Here is a 10,577-nt window from a genome sequence, read left to right as displayed (position 1 = left end):
GATTACATATAATACCCAATACAAGCCAATGCTCTATAAGTAGTTTTACATGTAAGGAGTAGTGACAAGAAACGCCTAGATATATTCAATACAAATGCAATGTACTTTTTCAAGTATTTTCCACCTGGAGTTGGCTGAATCTCAGGTGGAGAATACCAGCTGCATGTGTATGTGGTATCTACAGAGGATCCACTTGCGGGGTAATAATGTAATCACTTCATGTGATATTATCTGTATTCTACACCTTATTATATGGTACATACAATATATGTGTCCATGTGTATGCATTACTACAAAGAATATCCCAGATACATTTTTCTGCAGCTTTCTTTTCTCATTCAATCCCATACTTCCAAACCAGGTTCCCTTTGCTCTATATGTGAACTGCACATGAGGTTTCAAAAGTAAGAGTAGAATTTCTCACTCTTAATGAGGTACTCCCACAAGCAGAGGTGGCCACTGCTATATTATGAGCAGCCCTCCCGTGTTCTTGTGCTTGCATCAAGGTGAGGGTGAATGAGCACACAGTCACCAACAACCAGCAACGGCACCAGAACAGGAGACGAGGGGTAGGCAGATATGGCAAAGAGGAGTGTGGGATGAGGGACGGGGCTAGATGGGCGCAAAGAAAAGTTAGGGGTTCAAGACTGTGTTACTTATCAGCAGTGCATGGGGAAAGGGTGTGGGCAGAAGGTAAGCTAGAGGAGAGACATGATAGACATGACTCTGCTTAGGTTCAGGAGGTCAAGAAAGGTGAGCACCTGTGAGGAGAAGCCACATCAGAGGCAGCCCCACACAACCTCAGAGGCCAAGGCAATGGCCAGAGGTGAAGCTTGCCCCAACTGGTATCCTTTTCCCTGAAATGAAGGCAGAAAGACTGTCTTCCAGCGATTTTTGTCGCAGGGCTTTCCAACAAGTGGGAGTCTGTTTCCGAGTAGGACTTGTTTATGTCCATCTGGAGCCTCAAAGTTCAAAACAAACTTCCAAACAAAGGGCTCCCTGCTCTATAGCTGTTGCCCCTGGGCTCTGGACCAGAGGGAGCCGTGGCTCCGGTTTTCTGATGACTTCCACAGCCACAGATCGCCACCCCCACTTCCTCCCGTGTCTTTCCTGCTACCTCCGATTGTTGTGGACATCCTCATAGGAACGGCTTTTGGGGCCCTTCTAAAAACCCTTTCTTCCTAGCTTTAGAACCACGAAGAGAAGAAAACAACATTGTTTCCCTCGTGGAAGCTTCTTGGGTCTTTTAGAGGGGTCCATGGTCCAAGGGTCCGAATTTGTCAGCCTCCAGGAGGATATGCTGTTGAAAGAATCCCTGAGTAAAAGAACCAGTCAGTTTAAACTCATGTCATTGAAAAACTCTGTGGCATGAAAAGGTTCAACAGGAGGCTGCCTAGGAAATGACAGGATTGTCACTGAGCACAGCTGGAAGCAAAGGGTGGCACTAATGATTAGTTACAATACACCTTCATGCATCTCATTATTTTAAGGAGTAATCCAAAAGGTAGCTACTGCCAGTGTACCCATTATACAGATGAAGAAGTTGACACTCACAGAGGCTGAGTATCTTGTCTGAGGTTGTGCAACTAGGAAATGATGGAGCTCAGAGAGTCAATCATATGGGCTAAAGACAGTCCCTGAGCTCCCAACCAGGCCACTAGTAATTGGGCCTTCCTAATCTATGCTTTGCGTAGTTAACTGCCATCTTTTTCTCTCTTGTCCCCAGTGGAGCTGATGCTCTGGGAGTGTAGAGGACTTGTCTGTCCCCCTGACCACTGTGCCCCTCCAGGACTGGTACAAGGTTGGCACAGAATAAACATTCTATATTACTACTATTGAGTTACTGCCTGGAAAGGCATGTATACCATTTTTTTATTTGACTTTGCTCTATAATCTGAAATCTTTTCATTGAAGTTTCTAATGACAATAAATGGAACTAGTTTGGTTGTTTTATGCATCTTGTTTATCAGAACTTTCTCCTGCAGGGGTGTTGGGGGGGAGAATATAACTTTTCTCCAATAATTAGAACCTAGTAAGATAATTTTGGATTGAATAAGGAATCCTGGTCTAAATCTGTAGGGGTCTCCAGAGATCTTTGAGAAGAACTTAATAGTTTATTAATCACTTACTATGTTTTCAATGCTATTCTAGGCCTCTGCCCTTTTCAACACAATGATATACCCAAAAATCCCTTGGTGTACCTATTGAAGTGCTTAATAAGGGAACCAACCCAGAGCCTAGACGTCTATACTTCTGCAAGTCTACACTGCTGTGTGAAGGCTGGAACTTTTTTCACCCCACCTCAATGGAAAGGATAACCACGAGACACTATCAAAGTGTGTTTGGAATCCATTGATACCCAAGGATTGATTTAGATTTATCTAAAGATTCTGCAGCTACTGTCTTGCCTAGGGTTCAGGGCCATATCCACAGTCCCGGCTGTGGCAGGCACAAACATTCTATTTATCTAAAAAGGTGTCTTTCCTCCTGTGTTAAGAGGGTGGCGATCTCACCCTCCTCAGAGACCCCAGACTCAAGTGCAGGGAGTCATTCCCACATAGAACTTCTGGCTAGCCCAGAAGGATCTGGGTCTGCCAACCAGATGCTGGGCCCTAGAACCGAGAATATTCAGTTTCCGGAGCCCATACATGCCCTAACCAGAGTCACTCTATGGACTGGGGTGATAGACACATTCTTCTAATTTGGTTTTTTTTTGTTACAGTTTGATAAGCATAAATTTGACTGAGCAGGTGACAGAAACAGCAGTCATGGGAATGTAAAGAGTCCCGCCCTATTTTGGTAAGTTGTCACCCAAAAATATTCAAAAAAAAAATAGCCATGAATAACTAATGGCCAAAAAAAAGTAATAATAACTATAGGAAGAGCTAGTCAGCTGTGCAAAAGCTAAAGGGACCTAATGTTATGAGGCCATGTACCTGCTGCCTTCCTCAAATGTGAGAGGAGAGCTTCGGATGAAGGTGCCTAGACCTTCCACAATTAGGGTTGTGTCATATTAGGGCCACAATAAGACAAGGGTCACTTTGTCCACAAATGCTTACTGACACCTACTAGCCAGGCCCTGGTGGAGGAGGTCTACTGAGAAGACCCATTTTTTTCCCCCATGGGTTCACTAACATTTCTAGTGAGACAGAGGAGGTAGGTAAGTATAACAAATTAATCCAGTGATCTCGGGAATCAAGAGAGTAACGGGGGGAGAGGGTGGGCACGCGTTGAAAGGATAAAGGCACACACACACACACACACACACACACACACCGGCATCTCATTCCCTAGTCCAGCTGCCACATGCTCCAGTTCAGAAGGGACCTCCCACAAACCAAATTGCACCCAGCTTGTCCTGTGCTGAGGTGGGAGATCTCCTCCCTCAAAGTCAGTCTCTCCTTCTTCTAAGTCCCTCCCAATGGTAACTTTCCTTTCCTGTATCGATTCATCCCTTTGACCCAGGTCCACCACCCCACCCCGTATTGGCCCCAGGACCTCAGAGTCCCTTTTTTTTTTTTTTTTTTTCTTCCCCACCCTCCACCCCCAGCACCCAGGCAGAAGCCCTGCAGGGCGGAGCCTCGGACACACGCCGGCGCGTCCAGCAGGTGGCAGCAGCGAGCGGCCGCGCCCCCCGCGCTGCCAAGCCGTAAGCCCACATCATGGATGGCGAGCTCTCAGGTTTCGCCTGGCTCGCCCTGGCATCCCAGGACCCGGACGACCAGCGGGATCCATGAGCCGCTCTCAGGGGCCAGGGCAGGGGCCTCTGGCTCCCAAAGCTGGCCAAGAGGTGGGTCCCGGGGCGGGTCGCTGCTCCGGAGGCCGGGCGGGGACGTTCTGCCCCCGCCCTGCCTCCCTGTGGTCCACACCCCCTTCGGGCTCCGCAGCCTGCCGGCTGGGATAACGCGAGGTGCGCGCGAGCCGGCGCTGCCAGCCCCGCTACTGCTCGGGGTTCGGGTCCCAGGTTCCGGGGACGGGGCACCCGAGTCCTCCTCGCCTGCCCCTCCTCCCTGTTCACCTGCCCGGCTCGTCCACTCGCCTTCAAGGCCAGCGGCTCCAGCCCAGACGGAGAGGGGCCAGCAGGGGGAGAGCGCACCTGAGGATACACAGCTGGTTCTGCCCTGCCTTTTCACCCCTAGGTGATGAGTGAGGCCAGGAGAACGCAAGATTTAAAAAGCAACCGGGGCCTCCGTATTGAATGAAAGACCCAGAGCAAAGGCATCACCATGAACACGAGCAGTAAGTGGATCCTCCTCTCCTTTGCCATGGGAACAGGGGTGGGGGCGGGAGGTTCAGGAGCCTGCGCCCCGGCTGCCTGGAAAGAGGAAGGAAGCCGGTATCTGCGGGGACACCTGACCCTGGACTCCGTCCTTTGGGTGCCTTCGGAGCACCCTGGCACAGGGAGAGAGCTTTTGGGGGTCTGCCTTTTCCTGATGATTTTGCTAATGTTTAATCGGCGGCGTCCCTTGCCTCTGTCGGGAAAACTGCTGTCTCTTAGCTATGCCTGGAAAGGCCTAGGAAGCAGCAGTGTGGCCATTGTCTGACTGTGGGGGGGCTCCCAGGAGACCTCCATGCCCACATCTGGAAATCCATGGAGGCCCTGCTTGTCCCGGGAAGAGCAGGGAGGCCGTGGGCGGGCCTGGGCGGACCTGGGATAGCAAAGAGCAATTTGATAAACAAATCCTCATGAAGCCACCTTTGGGTCTGGAAGAAAGATGCAGCTTCTGTTCCCTCAGTGGTCCAGGCTAATTGCCCACCTACCTAGAGGCTGCTTAGCCTACAGGAGAATGAAAGGAAGTGATAAGCCCTTTGAGCAACAGCTCTGTTAATGGCAAAGGCAGTAAATGCCCTGCAGAGTCTGGACCAGACATTTTGCTCCTGGTTTGGGCCCTAGCTACCATGAAATGCTCTCAGGAACCCAGGAAGGGACAATCTACCTCCAATAATGTCCTCTCTGACCATGGGCTCTGGCTGGGTTACTGGGACCTGGGCAATACCTTAGGAGGACATAACTGAGTTCAAATGTCACTGTCCTGCTCTCTTGTCAACGTGCTTGCTGGGGTCCTCCCAGCACCAAATAGGACTGTTGAAGCAGAGCACTCCTGTATGCATTCCCAGTTGGGGGTTCTGACTTTGGGGAAATAGTCCCAACTCTGCCTCTCGGGTTGCTCAGCTGGGAGACCGGGAGGGTTGAATCAGAGACCCTTCTGATGTAAGAACTGACAAGTTCTCTCTACAAAAGCTAGAGCTTAGCAGTAAGGGCAGGGTGAGTGGGCCAGCACCTGAGTGAGACTGTGTCCAGCCTAGCCCCCTGCCTCCTGACCCTCCCTCCACTGCCAGGCCTTGGCGTAGAGAAGAGGAAGGACAAAGCAGAGCCGCTGGGATGGAAATGAAATGTATTTATTTACTACGTATTTGCGTGACTCACGGCTCTCTCGTCTTCCTTTGTGTATGACATAGCTCTGCTAAGTGAGTGAGGCTGGGCTCCCTGTCCGTCTGCGAGCCAAAGAATTTTCCTCTTAGCTGCCAGGCTGACATACATGATGGCTCTGGCTTCGCACCAGACTTGGGGAGGGGGTGGGGGCAGGTCCTGTCTAACCTGTCACTGGAGGGCCGTATGTTTGCATCTGTGTACTTCCAGAAAAATTAAGGTGTGGATTGCCTGTCACTCCTTACTCTATCGAGGCGGGAGGGGATTTTATTTATGGGAGTCTTTCCCGGTAACTGATAGACAAGGAACTAAGAAAGGCAATAAGAAACTGACTCTGCCTTTTTCAGTGTCTAGAATCCTGAGAAATGTTTCTCCCGTTAGCAGCACTATTTCAGACTGAAGGAAAAAAAAAAACAAATTTTCCTTCATTCTATCCTTCCTTCTATAAAAATAATAATGGTCAATGTAGTTAAATGTTGTATATGACACAGATTGGGAGGGAAATGCCATTTTTCTAATTAGGGAGTGTTAAGCTTGCAGGGGTCCTGGGAAATAGGCAATAAAATGACCAGGACAGCCTTGGGAGCCCCAAACATCCTGGAGGGAGGAATACTCCGGAGCTGGAGAACCCTGTGGGGAGACTCGGACTCAGGGCCTGAGAACTGGACTTCATGATGGAGCGTCATCCCAACAAAGAGACCCTACAGATGGAGAGAATATAAATCAGTCCTCATAGGAGTGACAAGGCCATAGGACCACAGAGGCAGAGTGTTGGCAAGAAGCCCTTGGCTAGTCTGATGGGATGAAAAATGTTCCCCTTTGTGTTGTGAAATTGCCTAATTCACAGAGCTCTCAGTGTGTGTTTCACTTCCAGTGAAGGGTCCTCACCAGTTACTAAGCTGGACACTTCTGCTGGCTCCCCATAGAGTCTCCCACAGAAGCTGTGAGATTGCTCCAGCTTTGTAGATGAGACCTTGCTATTAATATCAGGTCATTCCAAGTCATTTAATTAATTGTTGGATTGCAAAAGGTCCTGGGGTGTGAACTGTATTTGACAGTGGGTCCTATTCCTAATCAGTGGTTCAAGTGGTTCAGGGGCCAACATGGACGTTCAGGCAAACCATCACTTATTGCTCAACTCCTAATCAGTTCACCTGGAGAACACAGGGCTGTGGTCTGGAGGCAACTGCAAGAGCAGCTAGAGCCAGGTAAATTGTGGCACATGACCTGTAAACCCAGATTTCTGGTGACTGAAGGAGGAGGACTTCCCTAAGTTCAAAGCCAGCCTAGGCGACCTGGTAAGTTCCAGGTCAGCCTGAATTACAAAGCGAGAGTCTGTCAAGAAGAAGAAGAAGAAGAAGAAGAAGAAGAAGAAGAAGAAGAAGAAGAAGAAGAAGAGAGAGACAGAGAGACAGAGAGAGAATTGGTCAATCTCACCTTGAGAAAGAGAGAGAGAGAGAGAGAGAGAGAGAGAGAATTGGTCAATCTCACCTGGGGGGGGGAAGAGAGAGAGAGAGAGAGAGAGAGAGAGAGAGAGAGAGAGAGAGAGATTAGTCGAGCCCACCCTGCATCAGAGGGTTCCCAGTTCAGTTCATCTTTTTCCTCTTAGTAACTGTGTGATATTCAGCATGTTGTTTCATCTGCGAAAAATCAGACTGGAGTGGAAAGTCCGTGTGAAAATTTTGTGCGAACTACTTAGAGACGTACTTATCTGTGGGCACAACTGTCAAGTCAGCAACGGTGATCAGCCCGCCATCCTTCCTCTGGTGTCACCCCTTAACTATGAATTGAGGAGCACACCTGAAGGGTAGATTGGGAGGATTCAATGTAATGACAAGGAAATGCTTTATACACATGCCTAAATTATGTTTATTAATAAGAAAGTTGTTTCTCACATGACAAAGCAGGACAGTGCTCAGCCAATCATTGCTCAGTGTGGATTTCAGCATTATCCAGATCCTTGCTTCTGACAAGGCCTTGGGAAGAAGAGTGATTGATGGTGGTGGGGGGGGGACCTAAAGGGTGCCACAGGTGGGGCTCTGCCCTCAGAGCCAATGAGGGAAGAGGGAGGGGCCGCCTAAAGCAGGACTTCTTTAACTTTTCCACTCACAGTCTCTTTTCACCCAAGAAATATTCGAACAGCCCCAGGTGTATAGGTATGTAAAACAGTTGTAGAACTCAAATATTGGGGGCCAAAGAGATGGCTCAGCAGTTACTGCTCTTGCAGATTTTGATTCCCAGCATTCAAGTGTCCTCTTCTAGTCTCTGTGGACACCAGGCATGCATGTGTTACTCACACATACATGTGGGCACCAGGCATGCATGTGTTGCACACGCATACATGAAGGCAAAACACTCATACACATACAACAATAAAATAAATAAATCTAAAAGTGATTTCAAAAGAAGTCAAATTTTTGCTGAAAATATATTATAAATTTATTTTGAAACAAGTCTTTGATATATAAATTTACTACATATTGAAGACTAAAATAAATTTGCATACTGCCATGATATGATTGTTTATTTTTACATAATTAATTAAATCTTGGTTGACTATTTGATACAATGGGGCATAGAATATCTTCAGCATTATTCAATAATAACCAATGTTTAGGTTTTATAATCAATTCTGAAACACCACCTCACGTAAATACACAGTACGAAATGGCAGAGATATGTTTAGGGCCATTTCAGAAATTGCTAGAAAATCTGTTCAAATCCCAAGCCAAAATTTATTTAACAATTTTTCATGAAGGTAAAGTCAACAACTCAAATAGCAGTTTTTAAAAGCAAATGTTCTGCCGGGCAGTGGTGGTGAATGCAGGCGGATCTCTGGGAGTTCAAGACCAGCCTGGTCTACAGAGTGAATTCCAGGACAGCCAGAACTACACAGAGAAACCCTGTCTCAAAAAAAAAAAAAAAAAAAAAAAAAAAAAAAAAAAAAAAAGTAAGTGTTTTAACATAATGCAATCCAAAAAATACTAATTTGGTAGTTACATACTGAGGGATGATAGTAAAACAGTATAAAAGCCTTTGTTTTCCACGATTAAACTATTATGTTTCTATAAGAGAAATTTCTTATGTAACAGTTTCAAATCCTAGCGACGTGTTTGGGGCAGTGTTCTTGGCGCCTGTGTGGTATGATAGCACTCTTAGTGAAGAGACAGGGCGCAGTAAGGTCATGTGACATAGCACAGCCTAGACCTGCCACGTTCATTACCTAGTTGACTTGAAAGTCATCTTTGTCCGCTGAGCACTCAGAAACCTTTCACCATTGCCAAACTTTTCACACCCCCTGCGTTGTTGCCCAACCCCATCTAAGTTGTAACACACAGTTTCAAAGTTGTATCTAGAGGAGAGACAAGGTTTCAAGGCTAAGAGTAGGCCCTGGCTTCTATGGCCGGCTGCTCGGCTACCCTTTCTTTCCTCCTACTCATTACCAATCTAATTAATTACAGGCATCATTTGTCTCCCGCCTCACGGAGGCATCTCCTAACTGGTCCGTCCCATCACCTCAGTCATTTCCTCCATATTAACTTTTTGCAGCATTTCATGCAATCCAGCAACACCCCCTTCTCTATAGACTGCACCATTCCTGTCCTTTTTGTGGGGCGGGGGATAAAACAATGTTTCTCTTTGTAGCCCTGGTTGTCCTGGAAGTTGCTTTGTAGACCAGGCTGGCCTCAAACTCACAGAGATCCACCTGCCTCTGTCTCCTGAGTGCTGGGATTAAAGGCGTGCACCATCACCACCCAGCTCTGTATCCTTCTGTTTGCTTCTTTTGTCCCTCTGAGAGCCCTCTCCTGTGACCCTCAATGTCCAGTAGGTCCTCTCCACATCACACCAGCCCCTCTGCCCGCTCCCATGCTTGACCCAGCTGGCCTCTCCACCCTCCAAAGCTGCCAAGCTCTCCCCAGATCCCTGTGCTAGCTAACATCTCCATGGAGGATGTTCATAGTCTCAAAGCTTATTCTCTGTCATTCTATACTCATGCTTGTGGTCCCTACATGGGACCCACCTCTGCAAATACCTAATTCCACATGGGCCGTGACATGTAACCTGTGGCAGTGACCTATGCTGGGGTTTTCATGTCACAGCCTAGAGTCGTGTATACCATCCATCAGCTGTGCATGCTCAAACAACAATAATCTTTCGTTGTCTGTTGAAGTTCTTGTGTTGATACCAGGAGTTCCAAAACTGGAAGAGACTGAGTTGACCCCAGTGTGCTTGAGGACCTGAACACCAGAGTCAGTTCCATGTCCTATAAAATGTCATATTACTCACTGGATGAGAGCTCCTAGAGCTCCTGAAGGCTCTGCTTCCCTATATGCAAAACTTAGGCATGGGTCGTCCTCAAGGTGGAATGAGCATCCTGCACACCACGGACAGTGCCCTCCATGCACTTTCTCAGGGCCTGGCATGCTACCAAAATTACTTTTTCTGAGTAGACTTTCTTTTGTTGGAAAAGGTATTCAGAAATTGTTTAACCCCACAAGAGTGTTACTGGCAGGGAGAAACTGAGCTTTGAAGTATAGATTCCTGGGTTCAAATTCAAAATTATCATGTACTCTGTGCTCTCAGACATAACAGGTTATATCTAGAATGCGATCGGTAAGATACAGACAATCAGGGTTCTTGAAAGAACCAAATGAAATGCTCAGGGGTGTTGGATCTCAGTGAAAGGAGATGAATCTGAAGCTGGTCATTGAGTAAAGCAAGGTTCTGAATGGATGGTGCCATAGCAGCCAAGCTCTTAGCTTGACATCAGACTGTTTCATCATTACAATAGCCAGTGTGGGGTTTTAAATATAAATGAGCCATAACCTTCCGGAAGATGATTAACCTGGCATTGTGTTTGGCTTAAGCTATGAAGGGCAGTTAGGAAGTGAGAATCCTATGTGGTTGACACACGTTGTCCTGGTTCAGGAAAGGTACAAGGCCAGGGTTTATTGGTGGTTACAAGACAGAAATAAGAGAAAGAGCCATTAGAAAATAGACCATGTGACCTGCCACCTTCTTGTAGTGTGGGGTTAAAAAAACAAAAACAAAGACAAAAACCAGCTGGGCTCCCAGCTGGGCTTCTGGCAGAGGACAGAGGGGCAATGGATAGTAAGTTTAAGAAAAACCATCTTCACAAATGTGT

At 47.3% G+C, this 10,577-nt stretch overlaps 1 protein-coding gene across 2 annotated transcripts in view; it reads left to right on the top strand.

Annotated features, from left to right (window-relative positions):
- The first annotated feature begins 3,623 nt into the window (after window positions 1-3,623).
- The window catches only part of Ablim3 (actin binding LIM protein family member 3), a 118,511-nt gene continuing 111,557 nt past the window's right edge, over window positions 3,624-10,577 (top strand). For both annotated transcript variants that reach the window (XR_008219218.1, XM_052742280.1), the window contains exons 1-2: window positions 3,624-3,790; window positions 4,140-4,239. Coding sequence is in view for 1 of the 2 variants with exons in the window: in XM_052742280.1 (XP_052598240.1) it covers window positions 4,227-4,239 (13 nt within the window). In the remaining variant the exon portion in view is untranslated. The remainder of the gene's footprint in view (window positions 3,791-4,139; window positions 4,240-10,577) is intronic.

This window comes from Peromyscus californicus, unplaced genomic scaffold (assembly GCF_007827085.1).
Source record: "Peromyscus californicus insignis strain IS unplaced genomic scaffold, ASM782708v3 Scaffold_17__1_contigs__length_78620276, whole genome shotgun sequence".
NCBI classification, from domain to species: domain Eukaryota; kingdom Metazoa; phylum Chordata; class Mammalia; order Rodentia; family Cricetidae; genus Peromyscus; species Peromyscus californicus.
Note: the sequence above shows the minus strand (reverse complement) of the source record. Positions and strands in the feature narration are given on the sequence as shown.